This window comes from Tupaia chinensis, unplaced genomic scaffold, assembly GCF_000334495.1.
Source record: "Tupaia chinensis unplaced genomic scaffold, TupChi_1.0 Scaffold000403_1, whole genome shotgun sequence".
NCBI classification, from domain to species: domain Eukaryota; kingdom Metazoa; phylum Chordata; class Mammalia; order Scandentia; family Tupaiidae; genus Tupaia; species Tupaia belangeri.
In genome coordinates this window covers 303,450-326,491 of record NW_006159905.1, presented here as the reverse complement: position 1 = coordinate 326,491, position 23,042 = coordinate 303,450, and the positions used below count along the sequence as shown (strand labels likewise).

Here is a 23,042-nt window from a genome sequence, read left to right as displayed (position 1 = left end):
TCGAGCCACGGTCGAATCCGTGGGAGCCAAGCGACATAGCCATTACGCTAACTGCTGGTCCCTGTTTTTAAAGTTTATCAGAGGGTATGTACGCTTGCCAGAGAGAGAGACAGACAGAGCAAGAAATTGAGAAATCCCCCCCCACAAGGTGATGGCCATACTACAATCCCTTCTCCTCCACTCTTCTCTTGGAATTTTGGGCATGCGTGCACATGCACCTGGTGTGTTTCTCAAGCACCAGATCTGGGACTCGAACAACAAAGTCAGTCATGTGGGATCCAGCTGGATGGCCTGACAAATTTTTTGAGTACATGTGCTCACCAGAGAGGAAAAGAGAGCAAGTGAGAAATCATACCCCCAGGGGGGATAACCATGCTGCAGTCCCTTCTCCTCCATTCCTCTCAGGACTTGGGGCACACAAGCACACACACCCGGTGTGACTTTCAAGCTGAAGCATCCAAAACTCAAACAATGATCAGTGACGTGGGAATCCAACACCTTAACCACCTCGCCACCTGCTCCTCCCACCTAGTACTTTATTTTTTAAGTTCCTTCATTGGGACCAGCAGGTGGCGTAGTGGTTAAGGTGTTGGACTCCCACGCCAACAGTGATTCAAGTCCTGGATCTGGCAGCTTGAAACTCACACGGAGCACCTGTGCGTGCATGCCCAAACCCCCAAGAGGAGAATAGAGGGGAAGGGATTGTGACATGGTCACCCCCGCTGGGGGAGATATTTCTTGCTTTCTGTCTCTTCGTGTCTCTCTGGTGAGTATATTTGCCCTATACCAAAAATCTCCATCTCAAAAAAAAAGTGAATTCATTTCCTTCTTCTGAGAGAATGAACACGCAGCCGCCACAAGGTCATGTTGCTGTGATTCGCACAGCCTCAGTCAGCCCCAGATCGTGGGCACATGCATGCCTGGGGTACTCAAGAGAAGACTCTGGATGCAAACCCAGGACCTTCTCAGGTGGGGCAGCCTCACAAAATGTCTTAGCATCATGGCACCATCTAGTGCCCTTTAGTCTTACTCTTTTTTTTTTTTTTTTTTTTTGAGAGGAATTTTTGCATTAGGGCACATGCATTCCCTGGAGAGACAGAGAGACAGAAAGCGAGAAATCTCCCCCAGGTGGGATGGCCACACCACAATCCCTTCTCCTCCATTCTCCTCTAGGGATCTTGGGCACACATGCACATGCACCTGGTCCGAGTTTTAAGTTGCCAGATTCGGGACTCAAGCCACAGTTGACTATGTGGGAGTCCAGCAATGTAACCATTACGTCATCTGCTGGTCCCAATTTTATAGAAAATAAACAGCAGGGCCTGCAAGTGGTGTGGTGGTTAAGAGCTCTGGACTCCCACATGGTCAACTGCAGTTTGAGTCCCACATGGCCAACCATGGTTTGAGTCCCAGCTTGCTTTCTTGCTTTCCCTCTCTCTCTCATGCTGTCTGTCTCTGTTCAAATTAAATAAAAAGATAGATAGATAGATAGATAAATGGTAAATAAAATAATTCTTGAAAAAAAAGATAAAACAGCAAAATGCATCCCAACCTCCAATACGTTTTAACCCTCACATGGTCCCATGGTGCTGATTCTCCCCACATCACCCCACAAGTACCAGCTCAGACCCAGTACTTCAAAAAGCTCTCTCCCTGGGACCAGCAGTTAGCGTAATGGCTATATTGCTGGACTCCCATGTAGTTGACGGCGGTTCGAGTCCCAGACCCGGTGACTTAAACTCAGGCCGGGCACGTGTGCGTGCATGCCCAAGATCCTGAGAGGAGAATGGAGGAGAAGGGATTGCAGCATAGCCATCCCCCACCCCCGGGGGGTGATTTCTCGCTTTCTGTCTCTCTGTCTCTCTCTGTCTGTCTGGCAAGCGCACACACCCTATAGCAAAAAAACTCTCCGAAAAAAGAAAAGAAAAGAAAAAAAAAGCTCTCTCCCTACAACCTTCCATGGGAAACTTCAGCAGAGTTGTCTTACTATTGTCTTATTGGGAATTCCCCACCCCACCCAATCCCAGAAATCCTTTTTAAAAAAATAATTATTTTATTTTATTTTTTTAATTTATTCATTTATTTTTTAATTTGATCAGAGAGAGACAAAGCGAGAAAGCAAGCCACCAAGTCCAGGACTTGAACTGTGGTCAGCCACATGGGAGTGTCCAACGCCTCAACCATCACTCCACCTGCTGGTCCCCTCTTTCTTTTTTTTAATAATTATTAATTTAATTTATTTCTTCATTACCCTTTTTTATTTTCTTTTTTGGTCCAGGGCAGGGTGTGGGAGTAGTGCCAAGTCTGTGTGGAGTGCGGGCTGAGGGGATGTGGGGTTTTGACCGGAGGTGCCCTTACCGCTGGTGCCTGTGGTCCTTCCGCAGGCAGTGGGTCTGACATCATGGTGAGTGACTGCCGCAGCAAGGAGCAGATGAGCGATTGCTCTTATACCCACACTTCGCCAGTGTCCGGCTTCTGGATGTTCTCCCAGTGCTGCTTCCTGAATTTCTGCAATGACCCCCAGAAGAGATCTGTCTATCTTTCTTAGAATGACCGCAGCGTATCTGAGAGGAAAATTCCACCACATTCCTGATTTCTACCCGGACTCCAGTCCCTCGAACCAGCCCACCTGCCTCCAAGTCACTGGACCCCAGCCTTGACTCTTCTTGGCTGTCCCCTCTCCTTGAACTTCCTAGTTCACCTCAAGTCCCCAGGTGTTCCTCCAAAATAAATCGTTGTGCAAACTGATCTCTCTTTTGGTGGAGGTGGAGGCTGAGGGAAGGCCCTCCTCATGAGGACAAGTGGGGCTCCCAGCTGTCTCCGTCCTGCCTCAGTGTATCTGACCCGACTCTAAGCACAAGAAGGTGAAAGACTGGAAACCCTCTTACGGTGAGGGCCGGCCAGCGGGCATCCTCAGAAGCGCTGTTGGGGACTTGAGGAAGGTCCCAAGGGCTGTTTTGTTGGGAAGAGGGAGTTTCAAAAGGACCAGGCCCAAAAAAGGAGGGGATGGGTGAGGCCACTCTGGAAGAGACATTAGGTCTAGCCCAAGGCTGGTCTGACTCCCAGACTGTTTCCCTCAAGGACCTTGGCAAGGAACTCAGTTCTGGGCCTTGGAGTTCCTCAGTCTTTCAGGCTATCTTCCATTTATGTGAGACCTACATAGAAGACCTCCCAGAAAGAGGGGGACACACTGAGAATTTGAACCTCTCTTTATATCTCCAACTGTCTCATGACCTAAAAACATTGGTTTGGGGGACCAGCATGTGGTATAATGGTTATGTTGTTAGGTTCCCATATGGTCGACAGTGGTTCGAGTCCTGGATGTGGCAACTTAAAACTCATGCCCAGTACCTGTGTGTGTATGCCCAAAATCCCAAGAGGAAAATGAAGGAGAAGGGATTGCAGTGTGACCATCCTCCCTGGGGAAGTTGGGGGGGGTGATTTTTTGCTTTCTGTCTTTCTCTCTGGTGAGAGCACATGCCCTATGGTATAAATATCTAAAAACAGGGATCAGCAGTTAGCGTAATGGCTATGTAGCTGGACTCCCATGTAGTCGACCGCGGTTCAAATCCCGGACCCGGTGGCTTAAACTCACACTGGGTGCATGTGCATGCATGCCCAAGATCCCGAGAGGAGAATGGATGAGAAGGGATTGCGGTGTGGCCATACCCCCTGGGGGGTGATTTCTCGCTTTCTGTCTCTGTCTCTCTCTGTCTTGCTGGTGAGCACACGCTTGCAAAAACCTATAGCAAAAACCTCTCCAAAAAAAAGAAATCTCTAAAAACCAAACAAACAAACAAAAACAGAACAAAAAAAGCATTGCTTTGCTGTCTTCTGCCAGAAAAAGGCCATAAAGAGGCCAAGGAAGGGACCAGTAGATGGTGTAATGGTTATGTCACTGGACTCTCACATAGTCGACCATGGTTCAAGTTTCAGATCCAGCGGCTTAAAACACACTGGGCCAGGGACCAGCAGGTGGCATGGTAGTTAAGGCACTGGACACTCCCACATGGTCTACCAGGGTTCAAGTCCTGAATCTGGTGGCTTGCTTTTTCGCTTCCTCTCTCTCTCACTCTCACTCTCTGTCTCTCTCTGATCAAATTTAAACAAAAATATATAGCTTGCTGGGCCAGCCAGGTGGTGTGATGGTTAAGGACGCTGGACTCCCACATGGTTGACCACGGTTCAAGTCCTGGACCTGGAGGCTTGCTCTCTCACTTTCCCTTTCTCTCTTCTTCTCTCACTCTGTCCCCCTCTAGTCAAATTAAAAAACAAAAAAAACCCGAAATGAATGAATAAAGATAAATAAAATAATTCTTTATAAAAAAAAGGATAAATAAATGAAATAAAATAATTTTTTTAAAAAGGGGCCGGCAAGTGGCATGGTGGTTAAAGGCACTGGACTCCCACATGGCTGACCACAGTTCAAATCTCAGACCTGGTGGCTTGCTTTCTCACTTCCTCTCTCTCTGATCAAACTGGAAAATAATAATGATAATAACAATAAAGTTAAATAAAATAATTCTTAAAAAAAAAAAAGAAATACTATTAAAAAACAAAAAAAAAACCACTGTGTGTGTGTGTGTGTGCCTGCCCGAAATCCTAAGAGGAGAATGAAGAAGGGACTGTGGTATGATCATCCTCCAGGGGGTGATTTCTCGCCATTTCTCTGTCTCTATCTCTCCAGTGAGTGCATGTGCCCTATAGCAAAAATCTCTTAAAAAAACAACCAAACCTGGGACCAGCAGTTGGCGCAATAGCTATGTCGCTGGACTCCCATGTAGTCAACTGCAGTTCGAGTCCCGGACCCATGGCTTAAACTCGTGCCAGGCACATGTGCGTGTGTGCCCAAGATCCTGAGAGAAGAATGGAGGAGAAGGGATTGCACTGTGGCCATCCCCCATGGGGAGAGATTTCTCACTTTCTCTCTGTCTTTCTGGAGAACATGTGCACCCTATAGCAAAAACCTCTCAAAAACAAAAACAAAATAAAACAAAAATGACTCACACCAGGTGTGCGTGTGCATGCCCAAGATCCCAAAAGGAGAATGGAGAAGAGATTACGATGTGGCCATTTCCCTGGGAGGTGATTTCTCACTTTCTGTCTCTCTCTCTGGCAAGCACTCATGCCCTATAGCAAAAATCTCTCTCTAAAACAAACAAACAAAAAAACCAAAACACTGTATGAGAGTATATCCTATACACTACATTTCCACCAAGTACACAGATAAAACTCATCTAAGCTGTTGTAAGTCGGTACAGCAGCTAACCCTGAGCTGGCAGGAGTGTCTGGGAAGGGGCACAAGAGCCGCTTGGGGTGCCGATAGAGGCCTTTATGCTGAAATGGGGGCTGGTTTTACAAGTGTATTGTTCACAAAAATCCAGCGTGTGGTATGTGCGATGCTGCCCTCATCAGTAGAGTGGTCAGTGTCCCTGTCACACGAGGCCAGTGTTGACTTCTCCAATGGGGAAGCAGCCATCCTTGCTTCTATTTTGAAGAAAAGGATGTGGTGGTTTAGCTGCTGGACCCCACATGGCCAACCCTGTGGTTGGAATCCTGGGCCCGGCAGCTTGAAAATCATATCAGCTCTGAGTGTGTGCATGCTCCAGATCCCGCGAGGAGCCTGGAGGAGAGGATTGTGACATGGCCATCTCCTGGGGGGCGATTTCTTGCTTTCCCTCTGTGGTGAGCTTACACGCTCTATAGCAAAAACAAAAACCATCAAAAAAATTGAATGTGTTTGTTTATTATTTTTTTAAAGAATTATTTTAATTTTATTTATTATTATTATCAATATTATTTTCCAGTTTGATCAGAGAGAGACAGAGGGAGATAGAGGAAGTGAGAAAGCAAGCCACCAGGTTCGAGACTTGAACTGTGGTTGGCCACGTGGGAGTCCAGCACCTTTAACCACCATGCCACCTGCTGGTCCCTTGTACGTCATATTTTTGTGTCATTATAAAAGGAAAGGTAATGTTATGAAATCAAGGGTTTTATAATTTTAAATCTTCCTTTAAAATAAATAAAATCTTTTGACAGATCTCTGATTTATGATAGTTCAACTTTACAATGGTGCAAAAGCAACAGGCATCCTAGAGAAACTACTTTGAATTTAAATTTTGATTTTTTCCCCTGGGCTAATGACATGCAGTATGCCATTCTCATGCCGTGCTTATGTGAGTGTGCCCAACTGTAGTTGAAAGTGTGTCTGGGCACACTGAAAGTAGACAGGCTAAGCTGTGATCTTTGGAAGGTTAGGTGTATAAAATGCATTTCCAGCTGATGGATTTATCAAGATGTCACACCACCACAGCAAGTCGAGGAGCATTTGTGTTTAATAACATGCTAGCAGTTTGCTTATTTTTAAAAGAGATCTTTGCTATAGGGTGCATGCATTTGTTGGAGAGACAGAGACAGTGAGAAATCACTCCCCAGGGGGGATAGCCATAGTACAATCCTTTCTCCCCATTCTTTTCTCAGGATCTTGGGCACGCATGCGCATGTGGTCAGCATGAGTTTTTTTAATTTGACCAGAGAGGGACAGAGTAAGAGAGATGGAAAGCAAGAGAGCAAGTCGCCAGATCCTAGGACTTAAACCACAGTTGGCCACGTGGGAGTCCAGTGCCCTTAACCGCCACGCCACCTGCCACCCCTAATGTGCTTGTTTCTAAGGGGGTATTTTTGAGAGCGCACAGGCCCAGACTTCGCTCTATGCATTTGCATGCACTCCTTCAAGTGCTATCCCAACTTGACAGATGACCCACTTACCTGAGTGGCAGAGGGGCTGGGGCTGGGCCTCTCAGACACAAACCTATACTGCTTTCCATTTGAAAAAAGTTTCCTACTCTCAGCTAGACTGTAAGGCTCGGAAGGGCAGCCCCTGGCAGGGACCAGCAGGTGAATACCCCCACATGGCCGACCATGGTTCAAGTCCCTGACCTGGTGACTTGCTTTCTCACTTTCTCTCTCTCTCTGGTCAAATTAAAAGAAATGAATGAATAAATAAAATTGAATAAATAATTCTTTAAAAAAAAAAAAAGGGGGGGGGAACCAGCAGTTAGCGTAATGGCTATGTCGCTGGACTCCCACATAGTCGACTGCGGTTTGAGTCCTGGACCTGGTGGCTTAAAACTCATGCTGGGCGCATGTGCGTGCGTGCCCAAGATCCCAAGAGGAGAATGGAGGAGAAGGGATTGTGGCGTGACCACCCCCCCTGGGGGGTGATTTCTCGCTTTCTCTCTCTATGTCTTTCTCTGTCTGTCTGGCGAGTGCATGCGCCCTATAGCGAAAATCTCTCAAAAAAAGAAAAGAAAAGAAAAGGCAGCCCCTGCTGTACTGTACTCACACGGAGGCCCTAGTGCTTAATGTCAGGCTTGACTCAGGCAATATATATCCATTGTTTATCGATGTGTGGGAAAGCTTGAGTACCGAGTATCCATTATTGTTTTCTGAACAAAATGCTTGTGATATTTAAAAAATAAAATACAGGGGCCAGCAGGAGGCGTAGTGGTTACGGGCACTGGACTCCCACATGACCAGCCGCAGTTTGATCCCAGTCCTGGTGGCTTTCTTTCTCGCCTTCCCTCTCTCTCTCACCCACTCTGTCCCTCTCTGGTCAAATTAAAAGAAATAATTCTGAAAAAAAATCGTAAAGATCCAATTACCGCAGTCCCATCTCTGTAGTTCTTTCCTTAACCTGGACACCTCCTACCCAGGTGTGTTGGGGGGGTGCTATGTACTCGGATCCTTGAAAAAAATAACAAAAAAGCCTAAGCACTAGGTGACTCAGATGAAAGTCTATGCTCATCTTTTTTTAATATTTTATTTGTTATTCATTTATTTTTTTAATTTGACCAGAGAGAGACAGAGCGTGAGAGAGGGAAAGTGAGAAAGCAAGCTGCTAGGTCTAGGACATGAACTGTGGTCAGTTGTGTGGGAGTCCAGGTGCCTTAACCACCATGCCACCTGCTGGTCCCCATGGGCTCATCTTCTTGGTTTAAAAGTTTTGTCTTTGGGCCGGCAGGTGGCATGGTGGTTAAGGCACCTGGACTCCCACACAACTGACCACAGTTCATGTCCTAGACCTAGCAGCTTGCTTTCTCACTTTCCTTCTGTCTCTTTAGTCAACTTCAAAAAAAAATTAAATAATGACAATGAATAAAATTAAATAATTCCTTAAAAAGAATGTATTTCAGGACCAGCAGTTAGCATAATGGCTATGTTGCTGGACTCCCATGCAGTCGACCGCAGTTCGAGTCCTGGACCTGATGACTTAAACTCACGCCAGGCCTGTGTCCCGACCCGGGGGACAGTCGAACAGGTTTCCTGAGGGAAGGAGTGAGAGCCGGGGCGAGCGGCGCAGTGTTACAACACGGAGACGACACAGTGTCTTCAGGGTCATCCGTTTATTGTGGGCAGCACGGTACAACACAGAGACGATTCAGTGTTACAACTCTTCAGGGTCGCATTGTCTATTGTGAGCAGCACGGAGACAACGCGGTGTCACAATTCTTAAGGGTCGTCCGGAGACAACACGGTGTTACAACTCTTCGGGGTCTTCCGGGTTGTCTGTGTCGTCTGGAGATTGTGGGCCAGGGATCGTGGTTATATACAGGATGGTGGACCATGATTGGCTGTAAAAGGTGGGTTATGATTGGTTGCTTTTGGACAAATCATGAGGTGCCGGATATGCAAATCTGAGGGATTCTAGTGGCCAATCAGAGTATAGTTTCAAAGGTGAGGTTTTGAAGGGAAGCCAATCATGGCTTTTGGCATTGTGTAATTGTTTGCTTTCTGAGAAACCAGCAATATTCACTGGTGCACAGCCTCCCACGGGCCTGTGTGCATGTGTGCCTAAGGTCCCGAGAAGAAAACGGCGGAGAAGGGATTGCGGCATAGCCAACCCCCTTGGGGAGATTTCTCACTTTCTGTCTGTCTGTCTGTCTTCTCTGGCAAGCACACACGCCCTACAGCAAAAACCTCTTGGGGGGAGGGAGTTTCTTCTCAGGGCCAGCAGGTGGTGCAGTGGTTAAGGACGGTGGACTCCCACATGGCCAACTGCAGTGTGAATTCCAGACGCAGTTGCTCGTTTTCTCTCTCTTGCCACTCTGGTCAAATTTAAATAAATATATGAATACAGTTAATTTCTTCTCTCCTCAGTGAAAAGAACATGGCATCACCTAGGTTTAACTCTCTAAGTCTAGAGTATGTCTAAGGTGAAGAGGAGGGCCGACCAATGGCATCACGGTCAGGGTGACTGGAATCAGATAGGGGAAGGGCCAGGGGCCTTTCAGGGGATTCAGGCAGGGCCTTGGAGCTAGTGGCTGGCCCAGGAGTAGCAGTAATCATACTGGCACATACTCCCACCTGGCTGACTGCAGGGTCCTGGACCTGGTGACTCAGAAAATACCCTAGGAGTCATGGACACAGCCACTGTGCCCTGCTCTTATCCTCACATGATGTCTCAGGATTTGCAACCTTCCCACCAGATGTGGCCCCTGGCCCTTGGACCTGAAAACTGGTGGCCTTATAGAGATCTGGACACACTGAAAGACACCAGATGCACGGGCACACGGGGACAACCTAGTGAGGACAGAGGGAAGGCATGTGTCTGTAAGCCAAGGAGAGGCCTCTAAATAAATCAAACCTGGCAACACACCTTGATCTGGGACTACTAGCCTCCGGAACTGTGAGGAATACTTTCCTGTTGCTTAAACACACCAGTATGTTGTGTATATGCCCAAAATCCTGAGGAAAATGGAGAAAGGACTGCAGCTCGCCATTCCCCCTCAGGGGATGCTTTCTCACTTTCCCCTCTCTCTGGCCACTGCACACACCCTACAGGAAGGTGAGGGGGAGTCAGAATTCTCATGCTTTGATCTCTAGGTGGGCAGAGGGTGGAGAAGGATATGAACCCTTTAGGGGCAGGCCAAGAGGAAGCTACAAGGGCCAAGTGGAGTGGGCGGGGCTCTGCTATCCCGCTTGAATCCCACATCAAACCTCTCTAACCTGTCTATACCTGCCCACACCTGGGCCTGATCCCATAAACAATGTGACACAGAGTTAACCCAGTCCCAGTTTATTGTGGAGGGAAACAGGGGACGTGGAGCAGAGCAGGACACTCCCCTCTCCCCTGCTCCTGTGGAGCTGAGTGCTGCAACTCAGTGAGGGGAAACAGGACTGAAGAGGCCAGAGACTGACAAAAGAGGACAGAGGGGAGGAGACAGGATGGGAGTGGTGGTGAGTGAGGCAGGTTCACCAGATTGACAAGTCAGGAAAGCTACAAGGAAGTCTACCCTCATCCTTCTTGCTGCAAGCTCAGTCTGGTATCAGGTCTTAGAGACATGACGGGGATACAGAGCTGAAGGGGACACCATATCTGAACGGGTGATGGGTGGCCAGATTCGGAGGGCATGGGAAGATGGAACGTTCAAACGATGGGAAAGGGATACAGGAAAACGCCGTGACTTCCCCAGACTGGCCTGGGCAGATCCATACTTGATACTTTCCAGGGAGAAGAGTCGCACAAGAGCCAGGGAGTGGAAATAAAACCAATGCTGTACACACACTGAAGGTACAGAGGAGGCCTCAGAAATAACAGTGACCAGAGACGGTGGGTATTTTCAGAAACTCAATGCAGGAAGCTGGAGGTGTTAGGGAGAGATTCCGGAACAGGGTGGAATCTGGGAAGAGTTAGGTGTCAAGGTCTAGTCGGGGGAAGAACCAAAAGTCCTGAACCATTGAAGACCAAGTACATGTGGCGCAGGTCAGCAATAGACAGGCCCAGTTTCAGGGGCAGGGTGGCCAGGGGGTCTAGGGCTTTAGGCACCTGCCCAGCATGAATGCTAGGTAGGGGCAGTGAGAGGTTCAGGGCCTGGTAGAACTGTCTGACCTGGGCATCAGAAAGGGGCAGGGCCAGGGGCGGGTCAAGGGGTTCAGACAGGGGGCTCTGGAGCTGGCGGCTCATCCAGGAGTTGCAGTAATCATACTGGCAGCAGCGGGCCTGATACCAGTACTCTGAGAAGTAGGTGTTGCGTTGTTCTTGGCAACGGTAGGAATTGTACTGTCCACACCCTCGGACCACGAAACGGACCTTGATACCTGGAGAAAAAGGGAACGCTAATAAACTTCTGCTAACAGTCACCCAGAGTCCCCATCCCTCATCCAGACCCAAACACTATTCCAGACTCCTTCCAGAGAGATCAGAAAAATTAGTTCAGTTTGCCCTCCTGCCCCTAAAGCCCCAAACTCCTTCCAAGATCCTCCCCTCTCCTTACATCGCAGGCACCAAGCAGCCCTCATTGTGAGGGGAGAGGTGATGAAGCTATAGGTTGTCCCCGCAGCCCCTTTCTGGGACGTTACACACCACGGAAGATGGTGATCACCATGCATGGGGATGAGCTGCTGACGGTGCACTTCTCTGAGCCTGAAATGCATCCTACAGAAGGGTCTTCCAAGAGGCAGAAGTGACAAGTCCGGACTTCAGGAACAGACGCTGGGGACACAGAAGGAAAGATGGAAGCACTGGCTCACTCCCATGTTCCCTGCCCTGCAAGAGGCCTTGGTACCCAGGGCTCCACCTCTAACCCCTTCCTCCCTGCCCCGGTCCCCACTTACCCTTTCCCACTGTGAAGCCCACCATGACCAGCACACCTACAAGCACATGGACCTTCATTATAGAGTTCTGGGATGGGGCAGTCCCTGACAGATGCCCTGAAGCCCTATCTTCCTGTGACACGCTCCTTAGTCCTGAGTTGCAGGGTAGCTTTGAGTCTGAGCAGGAAATGCCACAGGTGGACTCGAGCTATATTCCTGCTTGGGGCAGGATCCCAGCTGGGGTAGGAAGTTATTAACTTGGTAGAATGGCATGTCCTCGACCCACGAGGTCTGGGAGTGTGGGAGCAGTGGCCTAAACAGGGGCAGCACTTTAGCACCACCTGAGCCTGTATCTTAACTGCTTCTGTCCTGCATGGCCCCCAAGACCATTCTCTCCACTCAAGCAGCCATGGACTAGTGTCTCTGGCACCATTTGCTGTCCTCTCCGTATACGAAGGGGTCCGTTCCATCATGCCGGGAGAAACTGGCAGGGTACCAAGTACCCTTATCCTTTAAGATAAGCTGGGAGCTGGCAGGTGGTGTGGTGGTTAAGGGCGCTGGACTCCCACATGACTGACCGTGATTCAAGTCCTGAACCTGGCAGCTTGCCTTTTCACTTTCCTGCTCTCTCTCTCTCATTTCCTCTCTGGTCAAATTAAAATAAAGTTACATAAAAATAATTCTTAAAAAAAAAAAAAAAGCATGTCTCAGCTCCCCCAGCAGGGGGCACACAGACATCACTGAAGAGCAATTCTGGACCATCTCTCCCTACTGCTTACAGTCCTACTGGGTTCTCAAAAAAATGATTTTGTTTTTCTATGCAAAAATAAGCCATGACTTTTCCGACACCCCAGTATCTACTTAAGAACCCTTTCCTAACAAAACAAAGATAGTATTGCTGATTAAATCCCTGCGAGGACAGGGACAGCTACAGTGATCTGAAAAGACTGCTCTAGTCTTCGAAACCTGGTTTTTCTGAGTTTTTTCTCTCTGACCATGTACTCTTCTCGTATTCACTCCTAGGAATCCTGCTCTGCTTTATAATAAAAACATTGGACCAGCCAATGGCATGGTGGTTAAGGCAGCTGGATCCTACATGGCTGAAAGCACGGTTCAAGTTCTAGACCTGGTGGCTTAAAAAACACACCAGGTGCATTATGGGCACATGCCCCAAATTAAGAATGAAGGGACTGTAAGTGTGCTTCCTCATTTTCCCCTCTCTTTCTTCAACAAATGCACATGCCCTATAGCAAATTACCAAAAAACAAAAACAAAACAAAATAAATCACCTAAATCCACTGGGCACAAATCTGTGGTTTTCAACTTGGGAGGACGGGCTGGCCCCGAGGGCCCTAGGGTCCAACAAATCACCACCTCCCCCCATCCCCAACCACAAGCACCAGCAGAGTAGCTCAAGTCCTTTTCTTCCACTTTATTTCATATTCCCACCACAATAATGACTCCTTTAATTTAAACTAAAAACCAAAGAAGATTCCTGAAAGGGTGGCAGCAAAGGACTGGAGGTGTCAAAGACCGAGGAACAGGTGGAATGGGTAATCAGCGAATTGTCTTGACTGGGCTCTTGAAGTTGCTGGCAGCTTGGAGTTGCAGCTGGTAGGCCATCGGGTGGATCTTGAAACCGTAGAGCCTGGGCCAGGGCAGAGGTCAGAGAGGCAGCAGGTTGAGCCCCCTCCTGGCCTTGCCAGTGGCATACAGTCCCACCTCCCCAACCCAGCTCATCCACGGGCCTGCTTAGTGTTTAAGGGCAGTGGTCCCCCAACCTCTTTGCTTAATTTTTATTGGAAAATGTATCTTAAACACCCACTGAAACTCAAACTCTAGGAGACATAAATCAGTACTTCTCTCAGTGAAAAACCTTTCCTCCCTACACCAGGGTAAAAATGTGGCTCTATGATGGTAGCTCAAGTTTAACCTGTGGTTCTGAGCATTGTCTTGCAAAAGGTTCTGCATCAGGATGATGACAATAATCGCTATCATTTAAATGTTGCTTCACACCACACGCACACTTTGAAAATCTCTGGTATACCCCATAAAGAGGTACAATTAAATGTAAAAAATTGTTAAAACAAAGTAGAAAAAAATGTGTAAGCGCCACATGTTATTATTCTGAACAAGTCACACACTTAAAGAAACTGTCAGGCAGGTGCGGTCATTATCTTCATTTTATGGACAAGGAAACCGACACAGGAAATTAGCTGAATTTTCCTATGATCATTCATCAGGGAGAAACAGTCTGGGACTCGGGAGAAGCAAGCCTCAAGGAAGGGCCATGCCCTGTTCTCTCGTCTCTCTAGGGGATCCTGGGCCTTTCCTTTGACCCGTGGTGATTCTGTCCCTGTTTCCCACCTGGGCACAAACTGGTTGGCAGGTCGCTTGGGCCGATATTCGGGATGCACCATGAAGAGCATGTGAGGGAAACCAGTGCCGAAGTAGGCGCCATCTGTGTGATGGTGCCTCGACGATTTGGGTGTATACACATCCATGCACTTGGGACAGTAGAGCTTCACCATGGCCTCGCCTGGGATGTCCGAGAGGCCTGGGAGATAGTCAGACTCAACAGGTCAGACACACCTCAGTCCTGCCCAACCCTCCCACAGGGTTCAGGGCCCAATTTGCTGAGCCCTAACTCCTACCCAGAAGACCACCCTCTCCCTTCTTTAACACTCACCGATGGGAAGCATTGGCTGGTTCTCGCAATACACACGGGGACAGTAGCCAAAGTCTCCCTGCTGGTACTTTTCCAACTGAGGTAAATAAAATCAAAGGGTTGGTAGGTGAAGAGGAACAACTCCTCCTTAAGCGCAGCCTGCATCACACTCTGTCCTCCACTCCTCCTGCCTCTGTCCAGAGGCCCCTTTTTAGGCAGGCTGCAGAGCATCAGTACTATTCGCTGTTTGTTCCCTGACAAAGAGGCTGCCTGTAACAACTTCCTGCCCAAGGCTACACCTCCCTCCCTGAAAATACCCTCTTGGGCATGACCCTCAGTGAGAATTCGATTCCCAGGCCCACATTCTGGGGTTCTTCCCTTCTTCTCTGCTAAACTCTTTGACAGGGTTTGAAATGGTGTGCTGCAAGCATCTCCGTTTCCCTTACTATCTCAGGAGGAGTCAAGTGGGAGCACAAGGGCCTCACCATCTGGGCGATGCCACGGTTGGTGAGGATGTAGCGGGCGTGGATCAATCCATAAAGCATCTCAGCTGCCTGCTCAATCAGGTCACTCTGGTTGGGGTTGTCTTCCAGCTCTTCATCTGAAATGTGGCTCAGCTAAATGCAACTATTTGTTTTCCATCTTTCCTAGGTGCCCCACCCCACCCCCAGGGACTGCTGGGTACTTGGTCTGCCCAGTACCCACCCATGAGCCTCACCTGAGCATCTGACCCAGAAACCTAGGCCTGTGACCCCTCCACCAACCCAAGTCAGCTCTGCCTTCTCTCCACACCTCTTCAGTCTCAAGTCTCTTCTCTCCCTCCCACCTCCCGCCTCAACATGTAAGTGCAAAAACATCAATAAAGAAAGTGGGATTCTAGACTGAAAAGTGCAAGGCAGGAGAAAGGTAGTAAATACCTAAGGAAAAACGGGTGTTACAGGATAGACCTGAGTTACAGATTCAGAAAATATGGGAACTAGTGATAACACATCACAAAATTAGGCAAGAGTCAAGAGATCAAAATGAAAAAGGGGATGTTGGGTTAGGAAACTCGGAGAACCAAAAGGAAATTTAGAAATTTGAGAAGCAAATGGGGATTTGGAAAAGAAAAACAAAGTGTGTGCACACCACACACACACACACACCACACACACACATATACAACCCTGAGGGTGCCTCACCAGGCTCCAGGTCCAAGATCATGTCTAGAGCTTGTCGATAGTGAGGCACCTGCTCATTGAGTCCAGTAAGATTAAATTTGTCCTGGATGTAGTCTTCATCCACCTGTCAGGACATGAAGTCAAGAGGAAACCCATATCGGCGTCTCGGCTTTTGATCTGGGCAAGATGCTCTCTGATGCTGTGTCCTCAACACCACTACATCTGCTCCCCTCAACACCACTTCATCTGCTCCCCTCAACACCACTACATCTGCTCCCCTCAACACCACTACATCTGCTCCCCTTATTTCCCACGGCCAGCTCAGCAGAAGTACTTGAGTTTCTTTCCCCAGGGCACATACAGTCCCTCTCATGAAAGGTCTGGTCTTTCTTTTCTAAGAATAAGCAGGTACAGCATTCTCTTCCTAAAAGATATGTTCCTTTCAAGATTCCTTTCTCTACGCCTGCCCTTGATCTCTATCAAGCAGTTTTGTCCACTCCTGGGTTTCTTTCTTTTCTTTTTTTTTTTTTTTTTTAAAGAGGTTTTGCTATGGGGCACATGTGCTCACCAGAGACACAAAGCAGATATCACCCCCCAGGGGGGATGACTATGCCACAATCCCTTCTCCTCCATTCTCCTCTTGGGATCTTGGGCACGCATGCACATGCGTTTGGTGTGAGCTTAAGCCATCAGGTGCAGGACTCAAACCTCAGACGACTACATGGGAGTTCAGCAACATAGCCATTATGCTAACTGCTGGTCCCTCCACTCCTGACTTTCTGAGGAAGGTGGAGGCTGAACAGCTTGGTTTCTGAGAGCAATTCGATCTCTTATAACACACGGCTCTGCACATTACAAACCATGTCCACACACAGTATTTCTATTTTCCTAAGACAGCCAAGCTACATGCTACCAATACTACGGAATTAATAAAAAAGAGAAAAAGTATAGATTGACTACTCCAGTGCTACAGTGCTAGAACGTGGTAGGGTTGAGACTCGGGCTGCAGTCTTGTCGCTTCACCCCATGTTACTGAAAGGTTACTGAGGGGACCCTTTCTTGACAGGAAGAAGTTTCCATGGAAGCATGTAGAAACGAAATAAGCGGGGGAACATCCGACCAGAGGACGTGTGGCGCTAGCAAGTAGGGAGCTGAAGAGAACTCACTTCACAGAAGAATTCATTGCCCCGGAGCCCGCAGAACCAAGAAATCCAGGACACCTCCTCTGAGCTGCTCATCTTCACGTCAGCTAGGGGAGAAAGGACTTCGAGTAAAGCTCAAGCTCTCCCAGCTCTGGCATCTCCTCCCACGCTCTGCCCCGCAAATACCGAAGAATCCGGGACCGACTTTTCTGAAAGAACCCCGGCCTCTGGAACCCCTCTGCAGCCCCGTTTCTCAGCTCTCGGGCCCCACCACGTCTGGGACGTGGACACGCTCCGACCCACCAGGCCTCCCCACGCCAGGCCTCTCCCCCGGGTCAACTCCAGCAGAGACCTCGGCTTCCCCGCCGCGGCAGGTCTCTGCGCGCCCCGGCGCCTTTCCCCAGGATTCCAAAGTTTATCCTCCCCAAGCAAGAACCGGGCCCTCCTCCCACAGCTGGGGGAGGCCGTCAGGTCTTTCCCGGGAGTCCTCACATCCCGCCTCCGTCCCTCAGGCCACCCGTCCCGCCTTCGGGGGCCGGCCCGGGTCACTTCCCTCCCCGCCCCCACACCGAGACGCGGAGACCCCATGTGCCGTCCCCAGGGACAGGCCGCTTCGCGCGGCCACCACCTCAAACTCACCGACTGGACGGGGACCGGGACCGGGGTGGGGGAGGGGAGTTGCTGCTCCCAAGGAACGGCGGCGACCGCTGGAGCGCAAATCGCCGAGCAGACCGCGGCAGGCGAAGTGGGGTGGGGGGGAGTGGAGAGCGGGGTGGGTGGGGAAGAGGGCAACGCGCAAGCGCCAGGGGTCGGGGCTGCAGTGGACGCTGGGAGATGTAGTCCTCGGCAAGGAGAGAAACTGACGAAATGAAGGAAACGCGAACTACCAATCCCAGGGTGACCTGCTCACGACCCTGGTGTCACGAGGCCCCAGGAAGACGTTTGGGGGCGGGGCGCAGCCAGGGGGCCAGCGGAAGCGGAAGCGAGGGGCGGCGTTCGGAGCTGGGGAGCCTGGGAACTAGAGTCGCGCGTTTTCTGGACGGAGAGGCCGAGAGGGGCGGGGAGAGGGGCGGGCCCGGTGGGGTCCCCGCTCGACGTTCGCCTCGCCCTGCCTCCCTCTCTGTCCCGGCGCGGCGCTGCTGCAGCTGTCCCGGGGACGGGGCCATCCCTGGCCAGCCCGCCCGGGGCCCCTCTTCCGGGCCAGGTCTGTCCTTGGAGACCCCCGACGGCCTGTTACACCCTGGCTCCGGCTGACGAGGCCAGGGCGGGGTGGTGTGCTGAGCTGAGCTGAACTGATGTGGGGAAGGCCTGGGCGCTAACCTGAGGCGGCGCCTGCCATTTTGCCGCTCGTCCCCTTGCACTTCTCCATCTCCGCTCAGGGACGTCTGCTGCGGGCTTTTAAGTGTGGCTTTCGAACCCTGGTCAGAGTAATGGTGAGGGGCAGCGTGACGTTATCTCGTGTCACAGCTTCTCGGCATCCCACAGGTGCCACCTCCTCGTCCAGGCCTTTCCTAACCCAGCTAATGATTCCCCAGCTCCAGAAAATGAGCTTGGAGCTGGGGCCACATTGAGGAAGGCGAAGGGCATTGTGGGCGTTATGTAAAAGGCCTCCAACCGACGGACGCTGCCCGGCGCCTCGCGCTGCCTCTGCACGCGGGGCTCCGGCTGTGCGCCTGGACAGGTTCCAGGGCGGGAAACTGCAGGCGGTGCCCTCCGCGCGCCTGCGCCCTCACGCACCGGGCGGGGCCGCGCATGCGTCTTGGTGCTGTGTCGCCAGTGGCTGGCGCCCTGTTGTTGTTTGTCTGGGGGCTGCCGCCATTTTGCTGTACGGAAGCGCCGCCGCGACGCGGGTCCTCGGGGTGCCGCGCCTGTTTTGTTTGGGAAGGGGAAGCTCCGAAGTAGTGATGACGAAGATTTAAAGGGCCCGGCGGGTTTTTCTTCACGGTACGTCTTCCGGAGTAGGCGGATTTCAGAGAGGCTGGTATATATTGTTGGTGGGGACCCGGGTGGGAGCAGAAAGTAGGCCATTAGGACAGATGGCTCATGTTTTCTTTCTTAACTTTTACCAAGAGGCAGGGTGTGTTATTGTGGGGTTTTGTGGTTTTACACGGTAAGGCCTTTAGGCCCTGCAGTGTACTAGGTTGTGGGAGTCATTTTTGGGGAAGGGTGTTTTTGGCTGTGAAACTACTTTTTTCCTTATCGCAGCGGGTCCCTGGAGGTGGTCACTGCAGGCGTTTGGCTCATTTGTCTAAGCTTCCCCTTCCTCGCCTCGTCTCGTTTTTTCAGTTCTCTCCATAGCCATGTCCAGGTCCTCCCTCATCGCCTTCACCCCAGCCACACACCCCAGTGACCTGTGGAAGGATGGACAACAGCAGCCACAGTCCGAGGAGCCCGAGCCCACCCTGGATGGGGCTGCAGCTCGCGCTTTCTATGAGGCCCTGATTGGGGAGGACCGCAGCGTCCCTGAGCCCCCGAGATCTCAGCCTGAGCCTGCCAGGGAGAGGAGGAGGAAGAAAAGAACCATGAGAGTGACTACAGCAGGAGCATCGGGAAGACGTGGACAAAGGAGATCCCTTGAGACCGAGGACAGGATGACCCAGTGGATACTGAGGGCAGCCCAGGAGGGAGACTTGGCAGAACTTCGGAGACTGTTGGAGCCCCGGGAGGCAGGAGGAGCTGGGGCGAATATCAACGCTCCGGATGCTTTCTGGTGGACTCCTCTGATGTGCGCTGCCCGAGCTGGCCAGGGGGCAGCTGTGCGCTACCTCCTTGGCCGAGGGGCTGCCTGGGTGGGAGTCTGCGAGCTGGGTGGCAGGGATGCTGCTCAGCTGGCTGAAGAAGCCGGCTTTCCTGAGGTGGCTCGCATGATCAGGGAGAGCCACGGAGAAACCAGGAACCCAGAGAACCGGTAAGGGGACACCTTAGCCCATATCCATCTTTCAGCGTGTTCCAGCCATGCCGTACCAGAGGCTCCAGAACAGAAGAACAGAGCGAACAGTGTTTGTTAACCCTCCAGTGTAAGTTGATAAGGAAAGCAGTAAACTGGAGTGGTTATGAACATAAGCTTCTTGGGTTTAACTCCTGATTCCACTTGGGCGAGTAGCCTAATGACTACAGGTCCGAGTCTGCTTATCTGAGAAATGGGGGTAATAACACCCTTTTTTTAAAAAGAATTATTTATTTAATTTTATTTATTATTCATTCATTTGTTTTAATTTGCCAGAGAGAGACACAGAGATAGAAAGAGGGAACGTGAGAAAGGAAGCCAGCAGGTCCAAGACTCCAATCATAATCAGCCATGTGGGAGCGTCCAGCACCTTAACCACCACGCCACCTGCTAACCCCAATAACACCTTTCTTATGTTGTTAGGGTTAACGACGTGGGCCAGCAGATGGTTTATGGTTATGTTACTGGATTCTTACATGGCCAACTGCGGTTTAAGTCCCAGGCCTGGTGGCTTGAAACTCATGCTGGTGTGTTGGACATCCCCAAAATTCTAAGAGGAGAAGGAATTGCAGCATGGCCATCCCACCCGGGGGTGATTTCTCATCTGTTTGTATCTCCAGGGAGTACATATGCCCTATAGCAAAAAAAATCTCTCTCTGAAAAAAAAAGAAAATAGAAAAAGATTTTTTTTTGGAGAGGTTTTTGCTGTAGGTGCGTGTACTCGCAAGAAAGACAGAGACAGAGAAAAAAAGCAAGAAATCAACTCCCAGGGGGGTTGGCCACGCCACAATCCCTTCTCCATTCTCCTCTCAGGATCTTAGGCAATGCACACACACCTGTCATGAGTTTAAGCCACCAGGTCCGGGACTTGAACCACGGTCGACTACATGGGAGTCCAGCGACATAGCCATTACACCCACTGCTGGTCCCAGAGAAAGATTAATGGATTAATATACATAAGATGCTAGAACCATGTTGGCCACATAGTATGTACTGTACAAATGTTAGCTGGTCACTATTATTGTCCTTGCCCAAGAGCTTGTGAGGTGTGGTTATCTCTACTCCCAGTTAGTCCCCTCTGATCCCTTATTGGTAAGCGGAGAGGAAGACAATTTGTTTCTTAGCAGAAAAGCTGGGAGGGTTTTGTCCCATCCCACCAGCCCCTCTGAGACCTCAACTCTCCCCCTTTTCCCTCCCCTGCCTTTAACTCTTTTTCTTCTTTCTCTGCAGGTCCCCCACCTCCGTTCCCTCCCCCCAGTACTGCAATACCTGTGCTGCCCACTTCCAAGATTCCAACCACTACACATCCACAGCTCACCTGCTGTCACTTTCCCAGGTTCCCCAGACCCCCAGCCTTCCCCTTGGGGTACCCACCTCTAGCCCAGGCTTTAAACTGTTGCTGAGAGGGGGCTGGGAGCCAGGAATGGGGTTGGGACCCCGGGGTGAGGGCCGTGCCAACCCAGTCCCTACCATTCTCAAGAGGGACCAGGAAGGATTAGGCTACAGATCAGCAGCCCAACCTCGAATCACACACTTCCGGGCTCATGATACTCAGGCCGTGGCTGGAAGGGAGAGAGCCCCCCGGGTGGCCACACTGAGCCGGAGGGAGAAGAAAAGGCAAGAAGAGAAGGACAAGGCCTGGGAACGGGACCTGAGGACTTACATGAACCTTGAGTTCTGACCTTAATGAAGCTTGACTCTGGTCTTCTGCAGAAGTTGGAACTTTGGCCTCTGATGTGAGCATGTTGACGTCTACTTTCTGAGATCTGCCCAAGTGGCAGATCCTCAGGTTTTGGTCAGGGTTTTGAGAAGGCCTGAGAGATGAAAAACAAAACTTGGGCCGGCGGGCAGCGTGGCAGTTGAGGCCCTGGACGCCCACGTGACTGACCAGTTTGGGTCCCAGACCTCGTGGCTTGCTTTCTCTGTCCCATCAAATTAAATGAGTGAATTTTAAAAATAATTCTTAAAAACGTAACCTTTTTCCTCTTCTGTGGTTTATTTGCTGTTATGGGAAAGCCAAACGTCGTGGGGGGGGGGGGGGACACAGGAGAGAACATTGGAGCCCCACATGGAAGTACCATTGGAGCCGGCAAAGGCAGCCTCTCCAGGTGGCATGGTTGGATCAACTCCCTGGCAGCCTGGGTTCACTTCCAGGTCCTAGCAGCTGCTAGGAGTACCCTATCTATTCTTTCATTCCTCCAAACTAAGAATTGCCCAGGTCTATGCAAGTCTCGCCATCCCCAGAAAGGGTCCCCTGGCCACTCCAAGACCAGTCAGTCACTGATTTCCCAAGTTCATATAGTATGTGTAGAGTATAAATATAAAATAATTTTTTTTTTTTTTAATTTCAGGGTCACCAGGTGGCGTGGTGGTTAAGGGCGCTGAACTCCCACATGGCTGACCGCAGTTCTAGTCCCAGACCTGGCAGCTTGCTTTCTCACTTTCCCTCTCTCTCTCTGGCCCTCTCTGGTCAAATTAAAATAAATAAACAGATAAATGAAGTTGAATGAAGTAATTATTAACGTTTTCTAACCCTCAGTGAACAGCTGTGTGGTCACATAGTGATAGGGGAGGTCAGGGAGGGCCCCCAGAGGGGGACTTGTTGGAAGAGGGTAGTGTGGTAGGAAGGCCTAAGGTTATCCAGTCTGTTAGTTGACCTGGGACCTCAACTGTGAACTTTTCTTTTAAAGAGATTTTTGCTACAGGGCACGTGCACTCAGACAGAAAGCAAGAAATTACATGCCCCCCTCCCCAGTGAGGATGGCCATACTGCAATCCCTTCCCCTCCATTCTGAAGATTTGGGGCATGTAAGCACAGGTGCCTGGCCTGAGTTTCAAGCTGCCAGGTCAGTGAGTCAAATCGCAGTGGACCATGTATGAGTCCAGACAAGTAACCTTATGCCATCTGCTGGTCCCCCAACTGGGGAACCTTTTTTTTTAAAAGAGAGAGCTTTTGCTGTAGGCCCGAGCGCTTGCCAATGAGAGAGAGGAGAAAAGGCAAGAAATCACTCCCCCACACTCCCCAGGGGGGGTGACCAGGAAGTGACCCCGTATCCTCCACTTTCCCCTCGGGATTTTGGGCGCACACTCACGCGCTCAGTGTGTTTTATTTAAGCCGCTCTCTGTGACTTGAACCTTGATCGATTACGTGGGAGTCCAGCGTGTAACCGTTAAGCCATCTGCTGGTCCCTCAACTGTAAACTTTCAAATGAGGATTGCTCACTGTCTGAAAACCGAAGGCCGGAAGGACATCCTCTAGGTCCCCACCTAGCCCCCACGCCGGAGGGACCTGCAGGGGGTGAAATCTGCATGCGAGGGCGGGGGAAGAGCTACTCGAGCAGCAGGAGTCCCCTCGTTTCTTACTGGAGAAGCCTTTCGTAAAGTCACAGACGCGAAATGGAGGAATGGGGGGATGTGACGAAGTCAAGCCGGGGGAGCTGAAGGGGGCCGGCGGGCCTAGGGGAGCGTTGGGGACTCGGGCGACCGGGAGGATTAGACGAAGAGCCGAGCGTACAGCCCGGCGCCGGCTC

General features: G+C 50.5%; 4 protein-coding genes across 8 annotated transcripts in view; 2 read left to right on the top strand and 2 right to left on the bottom strand.

Moving 5' to 3' along the window:
* The window catches only part of LY6G5C (lymphocyte antigen 6 family member G5C), a 10,270-nt gene extending 7,531 nt beyond the window's left edge, over positions 1-2,739 (top strand). Inside the window, exon 3 of the mRNA XM_006154278.3 lies at positions 2,385-2,739. Within this exon, the coding sequence (XP_006154340.1) occupies positions 2,385-2,548 (164 nt within the window). The 3' untranslated portion in view covers positions 2,549-2,739. The remainder of the gene's footprint in view (positions 1-2,384) is intronic.
* A 7,326-nt stretch (positions 2,740-10,065) lies between these two features.
* On the bottom strand, positions 10,066-12,196 carry LY6G5B (lymphocyte antigen 6 family member G5B). The gene is made up of 3 exons (XM_006154277.3): positions 11,617-12,196; positions 11,366-11,494; positions 10,066-11,100 (listed from the first exon to the last, which is right to left on the bottom strand). The coding sequence occupies exons 1-3, from the start codon at positions 11,672-11,674 to the stop codon at positions 10,700-10,702; spliced, it is 588 nt and encodes a 195-aa protein (XP_006154339.1). The 5' UTR covers positions 11,675-12,196; the 3' UTR covers positions 10,066-10,699.
* Positions 12,197-13,007: 811 nt separating this feature from the next.
* On the bottom strand, positions 13,008-18,168 carry CSNK2B (casein kinase 2 beta). Of its 3 annotated transcripts, none has more exons than XM_006154275.3 (7): positions 17,886-18,168; positions 16,590-16,672; positions 15,445-15,547; positions 14,749-14,864; positions 14,285-14,360; positions 13,963-14,152; positions 13,008-13,243 (listed from the first exon to the last, which is right to left on the bottom strand). In XM_006154275.3, the coding sequence occupies exons 1-7, from the start codon at positions 17,932-17,934 to the stop codon at positions 13,153-13,155; spliced, it is 708 nt and encodes a 235-aa protein (XP_006154337.1). In that variant the 5' UTR covers positions 17,935-18,168; the 3' UTR covers positions 13,008-13,152. The 3 variants fall into 3 exon arrangements, with proteins under 3 accessions (XP_006154337.1, XP_006154338.1, XP_027629921.1); XM_006154276.3 differs by lacking the exon at positions 17,886-18,168 and adding an exon at positions 17,205-17,347; XM_027774120.1 differs by lacking the exon at positions 17,886-18,168 and adding an exon at positions 16,918-16,936.
* Positions 18,169-18,375: 207 nt separating this feature from the next.
* Positions 18,376-21,917, top strand: GPANK1 (G-patch domain and ankyrin repeats 1). 3 transcript variants are annotated; one of them, XR_003550344.1, is made up of 4 exons: positions 18,497-18,546; positions 18,852-19,473; positions 20,743-21,248; positions 21,864-21,917. XR_003550344.1 is itself a non-coding variant. In XM_014590071.2 (3 exons), exons 2-3 carry the CDS (start codon positions 18,866-18,868, stop codon positions 21,191-21,193), a joined length of 1,059 nt encoding a protein of 352 aa, XP_014445557.1. In that variant the 5' UTR covers positions 18,376-18,509; positions 18,852-18,865; the 3' UTR covers positions 21,194-21,529. The 3 variants fall into 3 exon arrangements, 2 of the variants coding, with proteins under 2 accessions (XP_014445557.1, XP_006154336.1); XM_014590071.2 differs by lacking the exon at positions 21,864-21,917 and having other exon boundaries at positions 18,376-18,509; positions 20,743-21,529; XM_006154274.3 differs by lacking the exon at positions 21,864-21,917 and having other exon boundaries at positions 20,743-21,529.
* Positions 21,918-23,042: the final 1,125 nt, after the last annotated feature.

Bases quoted from the DNA above. Each gene is read 5' to 3' on its own strand.
- LY6G5B (XM_006154277.3), bottom strand. From the start codon at position 11,674: ATGAAGGTCCATGTGCTTGTAGGTGTGCTGGTCATGGTGGGCTTCACA. The intron at 11,495-11,616 runs GTAAGTGGGGAC...CTGTGTCCCCAG, and splicing joins GGGCTTCACAGTGGGAAAGG to CGTCTGTTCCTGAAGTCCGG. The intron at 11,101-11,365 runs GTGTGTAACGTC...CTTTTTCTCCAG, and splicing joins GGTGATCACCATCTTCCGTG to GTATCAAGGTCCGTTTCGTG.
- CSNK2B (XM_006154275.3), bottom strand. From the start codon at position 17,934: ATGGAGAAGTGCAAGGGGACGAGCGGCAAAATGGCAGGCGCCGCCTCA. The intron at 14,361-14,748 runs GTGAGGCCCTTG...TATTTACCTCAG, and splicing joins ACCGTGGCATCGCCCAGATG to TTGGAAAAGTACCAGCAGGG. The intron at 14,153-14,284 runs GTGAGTGTTAAA...ACTATCTCCCAG, and splicing joins CCAGCCAATGCTTCCCATCG to GCCTCTCGGACATCCCAGGC.
- GPANK1 (XM_014590071.2), top strand. From the start codon at position 18,866: ATGTCCAGGTCCTCCCTCATCGCCTTCACCCCAGCCACACACCCCAGT. The intron at 19,474-20,742 runs GTAAGGGGACAC...CTTTCTCTGCAG, and splicing joins ACCAGGAACCCAGAGAACCG to GTCCCCCACCTCCGTTCCCT.